Source organism: Thalassophryne amazonica, chromosome 3 (genome assembly GCF_902500255.1).
Source record: "Thalassophryne amazonica chromosome 3, fThaAma1.1, whole genome shotgun sequence".
In the NCBI taxonomy this organism is placed as follows: domain Eukaryota; kingdom Metazoa; phylum Chordata; class Actinopteri; order Batrachoidiformes; family Batrachoididae; genus Thalassophryne; species Thalassophryne amazonica.
This window is the reverse complement of record NC_047105.1, coordinates 76495614-76517704: the sequence shown is the minus strand read 5'-3', so window position 1 is coordinate 76517704 and position 22091 is coordinate 76495614. Positions and strand designations below refer to the sequence as shown.

Sequence of the window (22091 nt, the reverse complement as noted above, 5' to 3'; positions counted from 1 at the left end):
TTTCATCTCACTTTTCATTTCCTCAAATTGGGTAGTCAGCATATCCTTCAACTCCGAACTGAGTAGCTCCGAAATATCTCCTCTTATTGCTGCGAGAATTTCTGCCTTAACGTCATAAAGCCATGGTTTCTGTTTCATCTTGTTTGTTAGTCTGCGCTGCCTCGGAGTTAGCTTTAGCCGCTGTTCGGGTTGACTTTTCTTTAGGTTTGTAAGCAAAGTTTCGCAGGTCGGTCGCCATCAGTCTCAAATAAACATGTACTAGTGCTTAAAACATCGAGCTTGCACCTGTTTGAAGTTAAGTCAGCACCAAAAAGGAATTTAATAAAAAAATTCAGTGGAGCTCCCCAAAACGTGACCTACTCCATTGGATGCTCGCCAGCGCCCCCCACAAGTTTCACTTTTTGAATGGAATTACTGAAATAAATCAACTTTTTCATGATATTCTACATATATGATAAGCACCTGTATATATATGTTATGGGCTGCATCTAGTTCTGTTAACCTTATATTTCTTTTTCAAATTCTCCCATTTTTTGCATCCAGCCCTATTTCCTTTAGAAATGTCTTTGACAAATAACATGACTCTATTAGGACGTCAGGTTATGTGTTACACATGTACATGTGTGTGTATATTTTCCAACTTATTCCCATTGGTGAAACTTCTCATTTTCTGCCTGAAAGCTTATTAGGAGTCGAGTGTGCTCAGGGCTCCCTGTTTGTTTACAAAATACACACGTGTTACAGACCTTGAAATCCAACAGCAGAGACTGATATTATGCAAAGATTTATGAACATACAAATTAACATACTTATCCTTTATCATGATTTTCTCCATTGTGAAATATAAAAGTGTCTTATTGTAGCGTTCCTGTGTATATGCATTATAACGCCTCAGCACACGAGCGAAGTTACGATATTCTTCAGAATGACAATATACACAACATGCATCCAGCAGCATACACGTTGCTGTCATAGGCAACTACCTGGAAAGTTTTTTGGCAAGTTATAACTTTCTAAACAGCGTAGTTTGTAATGAAAGCTGCTTCATTTGTGCGGCTCTTTCGGCGCCATGTTTGTTTTTTTGGAGACAGCAGTAAGCTCCTCCTACCCCTCCAAACGGAGTGTGCATCCAGATTCACTCCATTCAGAGGGGTTTGAAGCCCTCCACCTACCCCTCCATCTCGCTCCAAAAAGAGAATCGAGACACCCGTCTCTCATGCCTGCGCAAAACGGAGGGGAAGGGCCAAGGTGTAGAATTGAGATTCAGCCTTAGAGTTTAAGTCACTCCTCCACTGACGTGGCCCAAGTACGGGTTGGTTTTTACACTAACTCACTAAAACTGTTTGAACTCATCTCTCTGTCTGTGCAGCATCATGTTTAAGAGAAACAGTTGAGATTCACTATCACATCACTATTCACTATCACATCAGGGAAAAAACACTACTTCTGGCCTGCAAAATGTCAATTAAGTATTACTGACAAAAAAAATAGACAGTGAAATTTATTTTAAAATGGGTCAAACATTTAAAAAACATACTTCAAAGTAAAAACATTTAGCTGCATCTATTGAACCTCTATCCTCAAAAAGTCCATTTTCTTACCAAATATTTACAATCGCACTTCAAGCTCATTTTGCCTCAGCAACAAAGAGTTTCTGATGTTTTTGCTCCAAACGTCAGGACATTGAGTAATGGCTCCTGGTGACGTCTCGTCCTCTGTCTGTTAGGACCTCCTGGTACAGTCCAATATCTTTTCTTTCTGCATCAGTTAATCATGATGAAGTTGGACTTGCAATGAGCTGAAGGGGAGAAAGTTTGTGCTTTTAGAGATAATTATGCCAGATTTCCACATTTGAAGATGAGCTTATTTACAGTCTGTTCTACTTTTGGTCACACACTAGCAATGCCTTAATGACGTAACTATTAAAGATAATTATATACCTTATATTAAAATATACAGAACAGAATCCATTGCAGCAAAGTAAATCATCAGGATATGTGGTCTGACAGGAAGTGTAACCATAAAAACGGTGTAACCACAACACCTACCGATGAATTCGGCAACAGGGTCGTGTTCTCCTTCGGTGCGGATCGTGCCTGCAATGCTGTCGTTCTCCAGGATGGGCAGGAAAAGCTGAACAAAGTCTGACGTGTACGGAGGTGCGATCACATCCAGAACCTTCAACAGGAACGCTGCACTTAAAACACTTTACTTTGACAATTACTGTAAACGGCCGTCTGGCCCAAATACATATGTGCTGCCACTCAGAACAAACAACTCATATTTATGAGGAAAAAATGAAACCTGTTTAAAATGAATTTGAGGCAGGTGCTACTTCAGCTTGATGTTTTCTGATGCTCAGACATTTGTCTACAGTTAGACATGAAATGGTCTTAAACTATGATCAGATGACGGCACTGATGACAACTAATCAAATATAAAATTCTTTAAGTGCAACTTTAAGACTCTCAATGCCAATGCAAATATGTTTAAAAACATTTAAATGAAAGATGAAACTGAAGATTTTTTTTCAAAACTGGTTGTATGTCTTAAACCGTGTGTAAAGAGATTTCTAGCGATTTGATGAATGGGGCCTTCTATGAAACTTTGACATTTTAAGACTTTTAAGGCATCAAACATTTACAAAGCATCAAGAGCAGCATTTACCTCTGTGACAAAATAGCGAATGAGGGAGATATCCGTGTTGAGTTTCTCCAGACACTTGCGGATGTAACTGACGACAGGCAGGACGTAACCACGGCTCAGCAGGTGAACCATTCGGTCCAAAAGGGTCTTCTTTAACTCCAACTGTGAAGAAATACACTATTAGCTGAGAGCCTGTTCTGTGCGGTCACAACTGAGAAAACATAAATAGCATAATCGGAACACGCACTTGTTCCATGACATCAAGCTGAGAGTGTTCAGTCTCAAAAAGTTTGATGAGCAGTTGGAGAACCTGTGGATGCAGCAGCTGGTGACACGTACAGATCTGCAGGAAGGAAGGAAGGAGTAAAGTTCAAACTCAGTGTTCTCAAAGAATAAAATCTGCATGCGGTATACATACAGCACCTCATCAAGTAGCGCTAAATGGACTGGTGTGTGGTCTGTCTGAAGCTGAAAGTACCGAGGTTCAGACACTGTCCAGTCCACCCATTTCAAGACCCCCATGGCAACTACAGGAAACCTGAACAAACAGATGCATGAAGTCAGCTCAGTAACATTTTTTGTACAGGCACAGCTGTTCAAAGGAATTTTACTTTTACTAACAGTAATATTCTCAAGGACAAAGTTTGATCACTATTAAGGGACTACTTTTTCTAGCTTGAACAAGTTGTTCATTTTGTCAGAGACTCACCGGATGCACTGGTACAGAGTGCCCAGTTCAGCAACCAGTTCTGTAGCACCTTTGTTCTCATTGCAGCACAAGTTGTGCACCGTCTCTATGGCTTTGGACGTAGACTTCAGCTCATCTTTATTGATGTTCACTCGCTTGTTCTTGAATTGAAAGTAAATAATATCTTTGAGTTTACAAAGCAATCTTTAATTTCAAACCAGGAAACACTAAAGAAACAAGAAGATAAAACCCACCATTATATTGCATTTAAGGGCTTTAACTAAAAGGTACAATCAAATTTTTGGGGAGTGGGGGGTGGTCTAGGCATCACTACACATTTTAGGATCAAAACAAAGTTTCTTCCCAGCCCCCACCCTCACTGAATAGAATGAACAGCAGTTGGTGCCTTTTAATAGACATACAGTATCTGGATTGTACTGTGACCATGTTCTTATAGTGAGGCAGATGTGTAACAAAAATTGCCTGAGATGTTCACATCCAGCAGAAACTATGTAAATTTGCATACAGAATCTTTGAAGTATGTTGATTTCAGATTTTGCCAGATCCAAGCACTTTTCTCAAGAGATCCAGAAGTAAAATGAGAATTAATGATGGCTGCACACATTACTGTTTCACTAGATTTCATACTCCAATCTTTGACACATCATCACCTTTGAATGTCAGACAGTTTGTCAGTAGGAGTGAGGATAGCTCATTGGTTACAGTGTTGATCCACTAATCCAAGTAAAATGCGGGCTCTCCTGGGAGACCAGTTCAAGTGAACTGAAGGAGAATCTTCGACTGGACTGGGTTGCTTGACGCAAGGACGTTTCGCTTCAAATCGCAGAAGCTTCCTCAGCTAAAATTCTTGCTCTGGTGGTCTGACTTATGTCTTGACTCTTGTAGAGAAGAATAATCAAGAAGTCACACAAGCTGGAGTTTTAAACCTAACCAGACCCCTCCTACCGAGAGGCAGACTGCTATAGGCTAGTGACTAAACAATAGCTCTAATCAGCACCTATTGTGCTCTAGTTAGCACCCTCCTAATGACAGGGCAGCTGTCCCTCCTAATGATGGGACAGACCCTCTCCTAATGGCTCCCTTGACGACTCTGCTGATGACGTGAATGACTCATTACCATGAACAAACGACTGAAACTGCTTTGACCTGAGTACCCCGTTGTAAACAGGGGATAAAGCGTGTCTCAGACCCCCTCCCCGGTTAAGGCTGGGTTTCAAACGTTTCACAAAGGATTCCTCCTTGACCCCTCTCTCAAACCATTTCTTCTCTCTGGCTAATATTTTAACTTCCTTGTCCTCAAATGTGTGGTTAGTGTCTTTAAGGTGGAGATGAACGGCAGACTGAGGTCCACTGGTGCCCTCTCTGCGGTGCTGGTATAGCCTTTTGCGTAAAGGTTGCTTAGTCTCACCTATGTAGTGTTCGTTACAGTTTTCCTGACATCTGATAGAATACACTACATTGCTCTGTTTGTAACTAGGGATCCTGTCCTTAGGGTGAACTAGTTTCTGTCTCAAGGTGTTAACCGGTTTAAAGTAAACTGGGATTTTGTGCTGTCTGAAGATCCTCTGTAGTTGATTATTCTTCTCTACAAGAGTCAAGACAGAAGTCAGACCACCAGAGCAAGAATTTTAGCTAAGGAAGCTTCTGCGATTTGAAGCGAAACGTCCTCGCGTCAAGCAACCCAGTCCAGTCAAAGATTCAAGCTTCTCTACTATGGAAACCACCTGGACAACTGAGAGCCTACACAGAAACAATGTTCCTGTTCTACTAGATCTTATAAGAACTTTTGGCAACTTTTGGGATACACTATTAACTGGCAGAAGAGTGAATTTATGTTGTTGGGTGCTGATCTCGATCCTGAATTCTTGCATAATCTCCCATTAAAATTAGAGATAAACTGAAGTATCTTGGAATAGTTCTGCCAAAAGACCCTAAGCTCATTTTTAAAATGAATTTTCTTGAGAAAGTGGGAAAATTGAAGAGGAACATTGAAAAATGGAGAATGATGGGTTGAATAAATGCCATTAAAAGATCTCCCTGCCAAGGTTTTTGTATCTTTTTCAAAATTTACCTATTTTCTTGTCACATTCTTTTTTTTTAATGTTAGACTCGATAGTTATGCCTTTTATTTAAGGTTTCAAGCTCATAGGATTTCAAAAACTCTACATAAATCAGCAGAAATGGGAGGGTTTGGATTACCAAGTTTCCTGCATTATTATTGGGCAGAGAATGCCAGGGCACTTGTCTATTGGCAGGCTACACAAGATGCAAGTGTCTGCTGATACTCCCCCCTGGGTTGCCACTGAAATGTGTGGTGTCAAGAACAGTTCCCTTCCAGCTCTTCTCTTTGCAACATCTGGACCCATGGCATCTAAGGCGGATCACATGATAGTTTTTAATAGCCTGAAAATATGGCAGCAAATTAAAAAGAACTGTGGGTTGCCAGATACTTGTATTTATGCCCCAATATATCATAATAATGCATTTTCCCCATCCCTTTTGGATGGGTCATTTAATACTGGGAGGTTAAAAGGTTTAGTCACTTTGAAAGATTTGTATATGTTGTGTGGGCCGCTGAAGAGGAGGTACTGCTGGCCCATCACCACCAGAGGGCGCCCTGTCTGGAGTGCGGGCTCCAGGCACCAGAGGGCGCTGCCGCCTCACAGGAGCAGCCGGGGTGACAGCTGTCACTTATCGCCTACGACAGCTGTCACCAATCAGCTGATCAGCAGTGGTATATCAGCAGGACGACATCTCCACCTCTTTGCCGAGATATCGCTCTACCTTGAAGGTACCGTTCTCAGCCGACTGTGTTGTCTTTTGTCAACATTAACACTTTGTTACTTTTGTGCGTGAAATAGCAGACATTCTTCCGACAAGAGGAGGAGGTGGTTTTCCCGCCATACGGGTTGCTGGGTGCACACGCACCCACCTTTAACTGTTTTTGTTCCTCGCCAGCAGTACCAGATCCGACACGCGGAGGCAGTGGCCACCTGGGAGTTCGGGACTTGGCGGCTCCAGTATTCCCGGGGTTCGGTGGCGGAGGAAATCGTGTGGTTCCGGTTCTGCTTTGGACAGACGTCTCTTATCTTCGAGCCTGCCCACGTGACACATTGTGTGAATTGACTTCTTGTCTATTGTTGTAATCTGTTGTGTTTGTTGTGCTTTTTGTCACAACAGTAAAGTGTTGTTATTTGGCTACCTCCATTGTCCGTTCATTTGCGCCCCCTGTTGTGGGTCCATGTTCCTACACTTTCACAACAGGATATCTCGGCCAACGTCATGGACCCCGAGGGGTGTCAATCGGCTGTTGAACGGCCAATGGAAGAGCAGGGCGCACAGGCATCTGCAGGAGGAATGATCGGTGAGTTGCAGCGAATCCTCACCGCTTTTACGGCTCGGTTGGATCTAATGACCGAGCAGAACGTCCTCCTTAACCGCAGGGTGGAGGCTCTCGCCGCGCAGGTGGAAGCGCGCCCTCAGGGCGCTGCTGCGGCTCCCCCTCCTGTCGATCCTGTGCGCAACAGTGACATTCCACAGGTCGTTCAACGACCCCTCCCACTTTCCCCTGAAGCATACATAAGCCCTCCAGAGCCATACGGGGGTTGTGTGGAGACGTGCGCGGACTTTCTTATGCAGTGTTCGTTCGTCTTCGCACAACGTCCCGTCATGTATGCGACTGATGCTAGTAAGATAGCTTATGTGATTAATCTGCTTTGCGGTGAGGCACGCGCTTGGGCTACAGCGCTCTGGGAGCAAAATTCACAGCTCCTTCTGACATATGATGGGTTTGTGAGGGAATTCAGAACAGTGTTCGATCACCCAAATAGAGGAGAGACCGCTTCAGCCGTGCTGCTGTCAATGAGACAGGGGCGCCGGAGCGCAGCTGCTTATGCAGGCGACTTACGCATCGCGGCTGCGAGGTCCGGCTGGAATAGCACTGCCCTCCGTGCCGCCTGCGTAAACGGACTGTCGTTGGTCCTGAAGGAGCACCTGGTGGCCAAGGACGAACCGCGGGATTTAGACGGGCTTATTGATCTCGTTATACGATTAGACAATCGGTTAGAAGAACGCCGTTGGGAGCGAGACGAAGGGCGTGGCCGGGCACGCGCCGTCCCTCTCCCTTCTGGTTCCGACCGAGTTCCGCCCTCCCCACGCTCCGTGTGGTTACAGCTCCCCCTGCTGATGAAGCTATGGACACGAGCAGGGCCACATTTAGGCCACCAGATAGACAGAGTAGGCTGGTCCGCGGAGCGTGCTTTGTTTGTGGCTCAATAGAGCATCAAGTGAGAAACTGCCCCGAGCGGTTAAACACCAACGCCCGCCCCTAGAAACTGGGTTAGGGGTGGGCCAAAACATTCACGTGGGACATACCCATATCACCACATGACTCCCAGTTACAATCTTTTATGAGGATTTAACCCTGAAGGCCCCAGCACTGGTGGACACGGGCTCTGAAGGGAATCTGCTAGACAGCAGATGGGCCAGGGAGGCAGGGCTCCCTCTGGTGGCGCTTACCTCGCCTGTGCAGGTGCGGGCACTAGATGGCTCCCTACTCCCTCTAATCACACATAAGACACCACCAGTAACTCTGGTGGTGTCAGGGAACCACCGGGAGGAGATCGAGTTTTTTGTGACTCCTGCCTCCTGTGTGATTCTCGGGTTCCCTTGGATGTTAAAACACAATCCCCGGATCGATTGGCCGTCCGGGATAGTGGTTCAGTGGAGCGAAACCTGCCATCGGGTATGTTTAGGTTCCTCGGTTCCTCCTGGTTCCCCGGCTAAGGAGGAGGTCAGAGTCCCGCCCAATCTTGGGACGGTGCCGGGGGAGTACCATGACCTTGTGGATGTGTTCAGTAAGGATCTGGCGCTCACCCTTCCCCCCCACCGTCCGTACGATTGTGCCATTGATTTGGTTCCAGGCGTTGAGTTCCCATCCAGCAGGCTGTACAACCTCTCACGACCTGAGCTCGAATCAATGGAGACCTACATCCGGGACTCTTTAGCCGCCGGGTTGATCCGGAATTCCACCTCCCCGATGGGTGCAGGTTTCTTTTTTGTGGGTAAAAAAAGACGGCGGACTTCGTCCATGCATTGATTATAGGGGACTGAACGAAATCACGGTTCGTAATCGATACCCGTTGCCCTTGTTGGATTCAGTGTTCACGCCCCTGCATGGAGCCCAGATATTCACTAAGCTAGATCTTAGAAATGCGTATCACCTGGTTCGGATCCGGAAGGGAGACGGCATTTAACACCCCCTTAGGTCACTTTGAGTACCTGGTCATGCCGTTCGGCCTCACAAACGCCCCCGCGACGTTCCGAGCATTAGTTAATGATGTCTTGCGGGATTTCCTGCACCGATTCGTCTTCGTATATCTAGACGATATACTCATCTTTTCTCCGGATCGTGAGACTCATGTCCGGCATGTACGTCAGGTCCTGCAGTGGTTGTTGGAGAACCGGCTGTTTGTGAAGGGCGAGAAGTGTGAGTTTCACCGCACGTCTTTGTCCTTCCTGGGGTTTATCATCTCCCCCAACTCCGTCGCTCCTGATCCGGCCAAGGTTGCAGCGGTGAGAGACTGGCCCCAACCCACCAGCCGTAGGAAGCTGCAACAGTTCCTCGGCTTTGCAAATTTCTACAGGAGGTTCATTAAGGGCTACAGTCAGGTAGTTAGCCCCCTGACAGCCCTGACCTCTCCAAAAGTCCCCTTCACCTGGTCGGATCGGTGCGATGCCGCGTTCAAGGAGTTGAAACGGCGCTTCTCGTCTGCACCTGTTCTGGTGCAGCCCGATCCTAGTCGCCAGTTTGTGGTTGAAGTGGACGCCTCGGACTCAGGGATAGGAGCCGTGCTATCCCAGAGCGGAAAGGCCGATAAGGTCCTTCACCCGTGTGCCTATTTTTCCCGCAGGTTGACCCCGGCCGAACGGAACTATGACGTCGGCAATCGAGAACTCCTTTCGGTGAAAGAGGCTCTTGAAGAGTGGAGACATCTGTTGGAGGGAACGTCCGTGCCATTCACGGTTTTCACTGACCACCGGAACCTGGAGTATATCAGGACCGCCAAGCGGCTGAACCCCAGGCAAGCCCGCTGGTCACTGTTCTTCGGCCGTTTTGACTTCCGGATCACCTACCGTCCCGGGACCAAAAACCAGAGATCGGATGCCTTGTCCCGGGTGCATGAAGACGAAGTCAAAACGGAGGTGTCGGATCCACCGGAACCTATCATCCCGGAGTCCGCTATCATGGCCACCCTCACCTGGGACGTAGAGAAAACCGTCCGGGAGGCCCTGGCACGGAGCCTGGATCTGGGCCAAAGAACAAACTTTACGTCCCACCAGAGGCCAGGGCTGCAGTCCTGGACTTCTGTCACGGCTCCAAGTTCTCCTGTCATCCAGGGGTGCGTAGGACCGTGGCAGTTGTCCGGCAGCGCTTCTGGTGGGCGTCCCTGGAGGCCGACGTCCGGGATTATATCCAGGCCTGCACCACCTGCGCCAGGGGCAAGGCTGACCACCGCAGGGCATCGGGACTGCTCCAGCCACTGCCTGTGCCTCATCGCCCCTGGTCCCACATCGGCCTGGATTTTGTCACGGGCCTCCCGCCGTCCCAGGGCAACACCACCATCCTCACGATAGTGGACCGATTCTCCAAGGCGGCACACTTCGTGGCCCTCCCGAAGCTCCCGACTGCCCAGGAGACAGCGGACCTCCTGGTCCACCACGTCGTCCGGCTGCATGGGATTCCAACAGACATCGTCTCCGATCGCGGTCCCCAGTTCTCCTCGCAAGTCTGGAGGAGCTTCTGCCGGGAACTGGGGGCCACGGTGAGTCCTCTCGTCCGGGTATCATCCTCAGACCAACGGGCAAGCAGAACGGGTCAATCAGGAGGTGGAACAGGCCCTGCGCTGCGTGACGGCCGTGCACCCGGCGGCCTGGAGTACCCATTTGGCCTGGATCGAGTATGCCCATAACAGCCAGGTGTCTTCAGCCACCGGCCTCTCCCCTTTTGAGGTGTGTCTGAGGTATCAGCCCCCGTTGTTTCCGGTGGTTGAGGGAGAGGTCGGTGTGCCCTCGGTCCAGGCCCACCTGCGGAAGTGCCGTCGGGTGTGGCGCGCCGCCCGTTCTGCTTTGCTAAAGGCCCGGACGAGGGCAAAAGCCCATGCAGACCGTCGGCGGACCCCGGCCCCTGCGTATCGGCCAGGGCAGGAGGTGTGGTTGTCCACCAAGGACATTCCCCTGAAAGTGGACTCCCCCAAACTACAGGACTGTTACATTGGTCCCTTCAGGATCCTTAAGGTCATCAGTCCAGCCGCAGTGAGGCTTCAGCTTCCGGCCTCACTGCGGATCCATCCTGTTTTCCATGTGTCCCGGATAAAGCTGCATCACACCTCACCCCTCTGTGCTCCGGGTCCGGCGCCGCCTCCTGCCCGGATCATCGATGGCGAGCCGGCTTGGACTGTGCGCCGGCTCTTGGATGTCCGTAGGATGGGCCGGGGCTTCCAGTATTTGGTGGACTGGGAGGGGTACGGACCCGAAGAACGCTCCTGGGTGAAGAGGAGCTTCATCCTGGACCCGGCCCTCCTGGCCGATTTCTACCGCCGCCACCCGGACAAGCCTGGTCGGGCGCGAGGAGGCGCCCGTTGAGGGGGGGGTCCTGTTGTGTGGGCCGCTGAAGAGGAGGTACTGCTGGCCCATCACCACCAGAGGGCGCCCTGTCTGGAGTGCGGGCTCCAGGCACCAGAGGGCGCTGTCGCCTCACAGGAGCAGCCGGGGTGACGGCTGTCACTTATCGCCTACGACAGCTGTCACCAATCAGCTGATCAGCAGTGGTAGATCAGCAGTGGTATATCAGCAGGACGACATCTCCACCTCTTTGCCGAGATATCGCTCTACCTTGAAGGTACCGTTCTCAGCCGACTGTGTTGTCTTTTGTCAACATTAACACTTTGTTACTTTTGTGCGTGAAATAGCAGACATTCTTCCGACGAGAGGAGGAGGTGGTTTTCCCGCCATACGGGTTGCTGGGTGCACACGCACCCACCTTTAACTGTTTTTGTTCCTCGCCAGCAGTACCAGATCCGACACGCGGAGGCAGTGGCCACCTGGGAGTTCAGGACTTGTCTGTCCAAAGCAGAACCGGAACCACACGATTTCCTCCGCCACCGAACCCCGGGAATACTGGAGCCGCCATCTCTTATCTTTGAGCCTGCCCACGTGACACATTGTGTGAATTGACTTCTTGTCTATTGTTGTAATCTGTTGTGTTTGTTGTGCTTTTTGTCACAACAGTAAAGTGTTGTTATTTGGCTACCTCCATTGTCCGTTCATTTGCGCCCCTTGTTGTGGGTCCATGTTCCTACACTTTCACAACAGTATATTAATAAACAGTTTGCTACATTTACTCAATTAAAAAATACGTTTTCTCTTTCCACAACACATTTTTTCCGATATCTGCAGATCAGGAATTATGTCCGCAAATATGTGCCTAACTCTGAGTCTCTCCCAGAAGGTAAAATGTTTTATAAGCTTTTGTTGGGTCCGCCCGAGTCCAAAAAATTGGTCTCTGGTTTTGTAAATATACGAGGTCTGTGATAAAAGTAACGGACCTTATTATTTTTTTCAAAATCCATATGGATTTGAATCACGTGTGATTACATCAGACATGCTTGAACCCTCGTGGGCATGCGAGAGTTTTTCCACGCCTGTCGGTTACATCATTCGCCTGTGGGCAGTCTGAGTTTTTTCATCGTTTAGGAATGGCTCAGACTGCTGCTTTGTTTGATAAAAATTTGTTCAAAAACTGTAAGGCACAACTGAGTGGACACCATTCGATAAATTCAGCTGGTTTTCGGTAAAAATTTTAACGGCTGATGAGAGATTTTGGTCTGTAGTGTCGCTTTAAGGACAGCCCACGGCGCCTGACGGCGATCTGCGCTTCGAGGCGGCAGCGTCTCACCGTTTCAAGTTGAAAACTTCCACATTTCAGGCTCTGTTGACCCAGTAAGTCGTCAGAGAACAGAGAAATTTCAGAAGAAGTCGGCATGAGAAGTTTATTCAGACATTCCATTGTTAACGGACATTTTGTAATGAAAGAACGTGCGGGCAGAGTCACATGTCGGGCCGGACCGGACCCGACCGCGGGGGGTCACGACAGGAAAAACACCTCCGTTGGAAACCTTAACGGGCAAGTTGGAACATGCCCAAGCTGTTAAACAATTTCTCAGTTACTCACTTGTTGAAAGCCATCAAAAGCCGCCTGAATTTTACAAATGGTTTTCAACACGGAGGTGTTTTTCCTGTCGCAGCACACACAAATTCGCAGAGTCGTCACGGAAATGACTCGGCGAATTTGCGCGCACGTCTTTCATTACAAAATGTCCTTAAACAGTGGAATGTCCGCATAAAGTCCTCATGCCGGCCTCTTCTGAATCTTCTCTGTTCTCTCACGACGTCCTTGGTGAATTAAGCCTTAAATTAGAATGTTTTCAGGTCGAAACAGGCCGACGACGGCGCCTGGAAGCACTGCGCGATGTCCAGCTCCGTGGGAAGTCCTTACACCGACAGAAACACCCCATAATCTCTCATCAGCCGTTAAACTTTTCACCGAAACCCATCTTAATTTCTCGAATAGTGTCCACTCGGATATTCCTCACAGGTCCAGAAAAAATGTTGATAAAGCAACGCGCGCCGTCCGCAGCGGCTATTCAGACAAAGAGATTCCGACGGGCGGGGTGGAGCACTCCTCACTCAAGGCCTGCCCACAGGCGAATGACGTCACCGACACACGTGAAAAAACTCACGCATGCGCACGAGGGTTCAAGCATGTCTGACGTAAAAACATATGAATCAAATCCATTTATTTTTTGAAAAAAATAAAAAGGACCGCTTTTTTCATCACAGACCTCGTATTTTCTGAACATGTGGTTTGTGCCACACACTTTTTGTAAATACTTGAGGAGTTGGGAATGCAGACTGGGGATGGTGTTTGGAGGGAGGGCCTTGGTAGGATTCGATTTGTTCTATTAATGTCAGGCACCAGTTAATCCAGTTTAAGGTGATGCACAGGCTCCATTATTCAAAGACCTTATTGCACAGAATCTTTCCTACTATTTCTTCTCTATGTGACCGATGTAAATCAGCAGAGGGATCTCTGACCCACCTTTTTTGGACATGTCCGAAACTGTATAACTTTTGGTGTGACATATTTAAGTGGTTTTCAATTCCAATGAAGTTGGGACGTTGTGTAAAATGTAAATAAAAAACAGAATACAATGATTTGTAAAGCCTCTTCAACCTATATTCAATTGAATACGCCACAAAGACAAGATATTCAATGTTCAAACTGATACACTTTATTGTTTGTGTGCACATATTTGCTCATTTTGAAATGGATGCCTGCAACACGTTTCAAAAAGCTGAGACAGTGGTATGTTTACCACTGTGTTACATCACCTTTCAATCAATCAATCAATTAATTTTTTTATATAGCGCCAAATCACAACAAACAGTTGCCCCAAGGCGCTTTATATTGTAAGGCAAGGCCATACAATAATTATGTAAAACCCCAACGGTCAAAACGACCCCCTGTGAGCAAGCACTTGGCTACAGTGGGAAGGAAAAACTCCCTTTTAACAGGAAGAAACCTCCAGCAGAAACAGGCTCAGGGAGGGGCAGTCTTCTGCTGGGACTGGTTGGGGCTGAGAACATTTGGGAACATTTGGGAACTGAGAACACCAATTGCTGAAGCTTTGTAGGTGGTATTCTTTCCCATTCTTGCTTGATGTATGACTTGTTCAACAGTCTGGGGTCTCTGTTGTCGTATTTTGTGCTTCATAATGCGCCACAGATTTTCAATGGACGACAGGTCTGGACTGCAGGCAGGCCAATCTAGTACCCGCATCCTTTTACTACGAAGCCACACTGTTGGAACACGTGCAGGATGTGGCTTGGCATTGTCTTGCTGAAATAAGAGACGTCCCTGAAAAACACGTTGCTTGGATGGCAGCATGTGTTGCTCCAAAACTTGGATGTACATTTCAGAATTGTTGGTGCCATCACAGATGTGTATAAGTTGCCCATGCCATGGGCACTAACACACCCCCATACCATCACAGATGCTGGCTTTTGAACTTTGCGCTGGTAACAATCTGGATGGTCTTTTTCCTCTTTTGTCCGCAGGACACAATGTCCATGATTTCAAAAAACAATTTGAAATGTGGACTCATCAGACCACAGCACACTTTTCTACTTTGCGTCTGTCCATTTCAAATGAGCTCGGGCCCAGAGAAGGCGGTGGCGTTTCTGGATGTTGTTGATGTATGGCTTTCACTTTGCATGGTAGAGTTTTAACTTGCACTTAATACCCATTACTATATTGGATCATGTTGAAATTGAGGATGGCCCAGTGGTTGTTCCAGCAATATCAAAGATTTCATGTCTGCTACCTACAATGCGTGTGGAATGTCTCAAACCTAAACCTACTTCTAGGCATCTTATATATGCCACTCTGGAACCACCCCTAAACCCAAACAGCTCAACTGTCAACCCCACTGAGGTCCTTAGACTGGGTCTCATTAACATAAGATCACTGTCCTCAAAATCACTGTTGATTAATGATTTAATTATTGATCATCACTTAGATATGATTGGGTTATGTGAAACCTGGCTTAAACCTACAACTGTCCTCCCCTTAAATGAGGCCTGCCCACGAGCATATACATTTAGTCACGTCCCTCGTGATGCGAAGCAAGGCGGGGGTGTAGCTCTTATTTATAAATCTAGGTTTAGCTTATTAGCGGTTGGGGGTCACAAATATAACTCGTTTGAGCATCTGATTCTCCGCTCCGCTCAGGATATTACGCACTGCCAAGGTCAGAAGAATAAAAATCAGCCGTATTACTTTGTCACTGTATATAGGCCTCCTGGCCCATATTCTGAATTCTTAGATGAATTTGGTGCGTTCATTTCTAACTTGTCAACAAGAGCAGATAACATTCTGATCATTGGTGACTTTAACGTTCATATAAATAAGCCTTCTGATCCCCTCTGCAAATCATTTATGGAAATTGTGGATGCATTAGGATTTCGGCAATGCATTCGGGATTCGACGCACATTAGTGGAAATACCCTGGATCTGGTTCTCGCACGTGGTATTGCTGTCATGAATATTGACATCATGCCTCTTACATTAGTGGTCTCTGATCACTCACTTATTAAGTTTACAGTTTCACTGCCGTGTTTAGTGGAACAACAACCTTATTTATCATTACGGCGATGCATCAACTCCTCAACTAAGACTGAACTAGAAGCTTGATTGCCTGATTTCTTAGCCTCACTTTTGACAAATACCCAGTCAGTAGACAGACTTGTGGATAGTTTAAACTCAGTGCTCAAAACGACTCGACATGATTGCACCACCTGTGTTGAAACCGCGCTCCCCCAAATCGCAGTCACCTTGGTTCAATGATTACCTGCATGACCTCAAGCATAAAGGAAGAGGTCTAGAACGGAAATGGCGTTGTTCAAAATTAGAAGTATTAACCTTGCATGGCGTGATGCTATCTTAGACTATAAGCATGCACTACTGGCTACAAAGCGGACCTATTACTCTGATTTGATCAACAAAAACAAGCATAACTCAAAGTTATTGTTCAACACGGTGGCAACACTTATTCATGGACAACCACCTGTAGTTCAATCTCCTTTTACAGCACAAGATTTCCTGGATTACTTTGAGAAGAAAATAGATGACATTAGGTTGAACATATCCCAGCATGCCTTAACCCAGCCACTACACCCTGCTATTGAGGTGGGTGCCACTACTGAGGTATTACCTAGATTTACAGAATTTGATGGCATCTCTCTAGACATGCTGACGAAACTCGTAACGTCAACAAAAAGCACAACTTATTTGATCCTATACCAACAAAACTGTTTAAGGACCTGTGGCCCACTCTTGGGCCGATTGCGCTGGAAATTATTAATCTTTCTTTAACTTCTGGATCTGTTCCTAAATGTTTCAAATATGCAGTGATTAAACCATTACTTAAGAAACCTAATCTTGACCCTAGTGTATTGAAAAACTATCGGCCGATATCAAATCTATCATTTTGCTCTAAAATTCTGGAAAAAGTGGTGTCACGGCAGCTTGTATACTATCTTACTGAGAATAATCTCTGAGCCGCTGCAGTCTGCTTTTAGAAAATATCATTCCACAGAAACGGCTCTCACTAAAGTGGTGAATGATCTTCTGCTTACAATGGATTCGGACACCACTACGGTTCTGTTGCTGTTGAATCTCAGTGCTGCATTTGATACAGTGGATCATCATATTCTACTTGATAGGCTGGAAAATCATTTTGGGATTACTGGGAGTGCCCTTGCATGGCTGACGTCATACTTGACCAGTCGTTCTCACTGTGTTTTGTACAGTAACACTACCTCTAACCTTAGTGACATGAAATTTGGGGTTCCTCAGGGGTCTGTCTTAGGCCCCCTGCTTTTCTCCCTTTATAAAGCACCCCTTGGGCACATATTGCGGCATTTTGGGATTACCTTTCACTGCTATGCAGATGATACTCAGTTATATATGCCGATAACTGCTGGTAATCTCGTTCACATGAAATCCTTAGAAGATTGCCTTGCATCAGTGAGAAGTTGGATGTCTAGAAACTTCCTACTTTTAAACTCTGAAAAGACTGAAATGATGGTTCTTGGTCCAGTGAGACATCGGCATCAATTTGACCAGTTAACACTCAGCCTAGGCTCGTGTGTCATACATCACACTGACAAAGTGAGGAACCTTGGGGTAATTTTTGATCCTTTGTTGTCCTTTGGTCTCCATATTAGAAATATTACTAGGACTGCTTTCTTCCACCCGCAAAATATAGCGAAGATTTATCCCATCCTGGCTATGGCTGATGCTGAGACCCTGATCCATGCGTTCATCTCTTCTAGATTGGACTACTGCAATGTTCTATTTTCTGGTTTACCGCAGTCTAGCATTAGGGGTCTCCAAATGGTTCAGAATGCTGCAGCAAGACTTTTGACACGAAGCAGAAAGTCTGACCACATTACACCCATTTTGGTGTCTCTTCACTGGCTTCCTGTCCCAGTGAGATCAGATTTTAAGGTTCTGCTACTAACCTATAAAATTATTCATGGATGGCACCTCCCTACCTAGCTGACCTAATTATACCTTACGTACCAGCCTGGGCTTTACGTTCTCAGGGTGCAGGACTACTTTGTGTCCGTAAGGTGAATAAGAAGTCTGTGGGTCACAGAGCTTTCTCTTATCGTGCCCCTGTTCTGTGGAATGATCTCCCTGCGTCAATAAAACAATCAGATTCTGTGGAGACTTTCAAGTCCAGACTTAAGACGCACTTATTTTCCCTTTCATATGGCTAGCATACTGGTGCAGTTTTGTTTTATGCTTTTTACTCTTTTAATTCAAGTTATTAGTAATTGAAGTGGGCCGCGGCCTCAATTTCACCTAAATTCTGGGTCTTTTAGTGAAGCTTAGGGCTAGCGGCCTGCGATCACATTAGTATTTCTTCTGTTTTTCTTGTTGATTAATGCTGGCAAATTATACAGTATTTTTTGTCTTTCTGATGCCTGATTCTGTTTTTTCTCTGTTTAAAGTGCAGCTCCATCCAGAGATGGGAGTTGTTTGTGTTGGCGATCCTCCTGTCCTGTGCACCAACAGCAATTCTTGTATATTCGTCCGTGAATTGTTCTGTGAATTATTTCTGTAATTTATGTTTGTAGCATGGCCCAAGCAGAGAGTCACCCCTTGAGTCTGGTCTGCTTGAGGTTTCTTCCTCAGAGGGAGTTTTTCCTTACCACTGTTGCTCTGAGGGTTGGTAAGGTTAGACCTTACCTGTGTGAAGCGCCTTGAGGCAACTCTGTTGTGATTTGGTGCTATATAAAGGAAATAAATTGAAATTGCACTTGTAGATGTAGCGACGAACTGTGTTAACTGACAATGATTTTCTGAAGTGTTCCTGAGCCCAAGCAATAAGATCCTTTACACAATGATGTTGGTTCTTAATGCAGTGCCGCCTGAGGGATTAAAGGTCACGGGCATTCAATGTTGGTTTTCGGCCTTGCCGCTTATATGTAGAAAGTTCTCCAGATTCTCTGAATCTTCTGATTATATTATGAACTGTAGGTGATGGAATCCCTAAATTCCTTGCAATTGAACATTGAGAAACATTGTTCTTAAACTGGTGGACTATTTTTTCATGCAGTTGTTCACAAAGTGGTGATCCTCACTCCATCTTTGCTTGTGAACGGCTGAGCCTTTTGGGGATGCTCCTTTTATACCCAATCATGACACTCACCTGTTTCCAATTAGGAGTTCTTTGAGCATTCATCAACTTTCCTGGTCTTTTGTTGCCCCGTCCAAACTTTTTTGAAACGTGTTGCAGGCATCCATTTCAAAATGAGCAAATATTTGCACAAAAACAAAGTTTATCAGTTTGAACATTAAATATCTTGTCTTTGTGGTGTATTCAATTGAATATAGGTTGAAGAGGATTTGCAAATCATTGTATTCTGTTTTTATTTACATTTTACACAACATCCCAACTTCATTGGAATTGGGGTTGTATGACTGCGTGTTTGATTGCATTGTTCGTGATTTCTCCTTTGCTACTTAGAGTGTTTCAATACAGAGCACAATTATGTATGGAATGGTAACTGCAAAGAAATTATTTTAAGACTCTGGAAGTCAGATATTGTATCTCAGTTCAAGACTTGGTTGTGTGAGCTCATCGGTATTTTGCATATGGAGAAAGTTCAATATGGTATAATGGACAATCATAATAAATTCTTAGAGATATGGCAGCCATTTCTGGCTCATCTTTCTAATTATGACACTTCCCCTGATCGATAAGGAAGTTTAGAGTCCCATCCACCTCTTATTGTTAAGTATTTGTATTAGGATGTTAGGGTTACTGACGCAGCAGTAATGCTTTTTTGTAGTTATGCTTTTTAAATGTGCCCTGCGGGTTTTTTTTTGTTGTTGTTGTTATTTTGCTTGTTGTTTGTTATGTTCTTGGGAGTTTTGTTGTTTTTTTTGCATGCATTTTGTTATATACAAAAACTTAATAAAAATTTTAAAAACTGTATTATGAATGAATAACTAATGTATTAATTATATATGAATAAATTTATTATTAATCCAGCATATCAAAATACCCTTGTGTACCAAAATTCAGTAACCTGTGTCCCAAGATAGTGACTCAATGTTTTAACATAGCAGTCATATTGGAATTCAAGATGGCAGCCAGCCCAATGGTTAAATCTCTTGGATCTGGCATTTTTTTAGAATTCAGCATTTGAAATTACCCCTATATGCAAAATTTCACACTTTCCTGCCAGAAGTGAACATCTTTTTCACATATCTGCCACACTATTGGTCAAAGGCAGTATTGCTGCCTATTTGATTTTTTTAAAGGAATTTCTGTGAAGTTGGTTCTGTATGCCATCTTGGTGGAGGAATGAACAGCTATGTAGTAAGTACTGTGGTCTCTTTACACACATGGGGCTAGACAATGATTTCACTGGGTGGGACTCACATGCACATGTGGAAATCTTATGAACTAAACACACACGTGTGCCCAGACCAGGAATGTTAATGGGAGAGAAGACCTCCGAGCACAGAGGGGGTGTTGGTTACACAAGATGACATTAAGCCACTAAGTCTTCTTATAGAAAATAGTTGTTGGCTGCTATACTAAGGTTTAGCAAGTAATAGGTGTTGTAGACAGTAACAACACTATTACAATGATTTTAGAAGGTGCTTTGATGACATAAAAGTATTTTATAATTAATTATTGTAACTGATATTTAATCCAAGTGCAAAGTAGAAACTATACACTAACCAGTTCCCAACAATCAACAGCATCAAAACATAAAATTCTGCATATGGCAGCAGCAGACAACAACCACATTCTCTTACTTTTTTCCATGTCTCAACTACACTGGCAGCGTAGGCCAATATATGGATGTATTTATGTTTGTGATCTTGATTTATCTTTGAGCCTGGCTTAAATAGTGACTGCATGAACAGGTCCAGAAAGGCGGGAACTCTAATCTGAGTAGCAGAAGAAAAAACAAACATATTTATTAATAGTAGGTGAGAAAACAATGATCAGCACATGGGGAATATTACAGAAACACTTGAAATTGCTCACCAGCTCCACAGGAGGTGGGTCCATGCTGCTGAACATCTTAAAGAGAACTGTGATATCAGCAGGATTCAGAGCTCCTTTGGATAACATGGCACCAAGCGCCTGACAGGCTCGAGGGTACGCCGCTGCTGTGCCCAGTGCAAGTGTTATCTGGCTCGCATCGTGACCTCTGTGTTCCAAAACAGCAGGATTATTAACAGTAACATTCATCATCTCCACATCCAAACAGACACGTTTGCCAACCAGTACAGAAATACAGAGGACTCAAACTGGCATCAATGATGATAAAATAACTCTCTTCGCAGATGACATAATTTTGTCCCAAAAACAATTAAAACCTCCACATATGCATTATCAGAGATGATCAGCCTGTGTGGCAAGTATGGATATAAAATGAACTCTTCAAAATCATAACTTAATGCCACTTAACCAAAGCGCAAGTCCAAGAAAACTGGCCTACATGTATACACAGTGTGGGATCTCCTATAATTTTACTTATTTGGGTGATCAAAGTAACAGTTTGGAGAGTACAGGAATTAATTCTGACTTACAATGAAATCAGCAGTTAAATTCATTGCAACATGAATGGCTCTGCACCCTGACCAGAGAGAACATTAAAAATGAAAAGAAATTAATTTCATGTTTCAAAATATTCCTGCATGCATACAATCCCAACAGCACATCTACAAACTAAACAGCAATGACATTCAAGATACAGCAAAAACAAATTACATCAAAGTCAAAATTTTAAAGTAGCATTGGCTTCAAGGGAGAGCAAAGGCTTCACAAAGAAATAACAGATTCAGTACATCTAATAATTATTATTACTCACAGAGCACAGATAAAACATTTATCAGTTAAGAGTGAAGAAAATCAACTTATGTGAAACCGAGATTGAGGTGCTAGTGGTGAGGTGCGCAGCAGAGACAATAAATAAATAAATAAATTAATAATAAATTAAATTAAATAAATGTGCCACTTGATGGGGACATCCTATTCACCAGTCCATTTCTGCTGACCATTTACAAAATGACTTACGGACAATCTTAAGGTTTAACACACTCACTATACAAGCATCATCAAAGGCTCCAATTAACTGAATAAGTAGACAATTGTTTCATAGTTAGAATATCTCCAATTCCTTTGAGCTCCTGTGACATCACCACATTGCCCTCTTTAAGATAAAAGCTTTCCAAATGAAACTTGAGCAGCAAAAATGATGTGCTACCATCGACATTAACGCTTGTCCAATTGTCCAGGACAAGTGTAAATGTGATGGGACAAGCAATATGCTCTAAATCGTTGTCTAACTAGACAAGTGGCATTTTTTTAAATTAACTGATATCAAGTTGTAGAGATCCTGCTTTGAATCTGAGTCTAAGTAAGATAATTTTCAGATTCAGAAAACTTTATTGATCCCAGAGGGCAATTCATTTGCAGCATTTCCAGAACAGTTTCTCGCATACACACAACATACTACCATCCATTTCAGTTTCTGGTGGAACAATAAAAGTTATACGACATTTAAAAAAACCCAGTCC

General features: G+C 44.9%; 1 protein-coding gene across 1 annotated transcript in view; it reads right to left on the bottom strand.

Moving 5' to 3' along the window:
• Positions 1–1485: 1485 nt before the first annotated feature.
• The window catches only part of nelfcd (negative elongation factor complex member C/D), a 42717-nt gene continuing 22111 nt past the window's right edge, over positions 1486–22091 (bottom strand). Inside the window, 8 exon segments of the mRNA XM_034166849.1 lie at positions 1486–1798; positions 2049–2178; positions 2668–2808; positions 2894–2989; positions 3070–3184; positions 3356–3495; positions 20319–20453; positions 20554–20719. Of these exon segments, the coding sequence (XP_034022740.1) occupies positions 1764–1798; positions 2049–2178; positions 2668–2808; positions 2894–2989; positions 3070–3184; positions 3356–3495; positions 20319–20453; positions 20554–20719 (958 nt within the window). The 3' untranslated portion in view covers positions 1486–1763.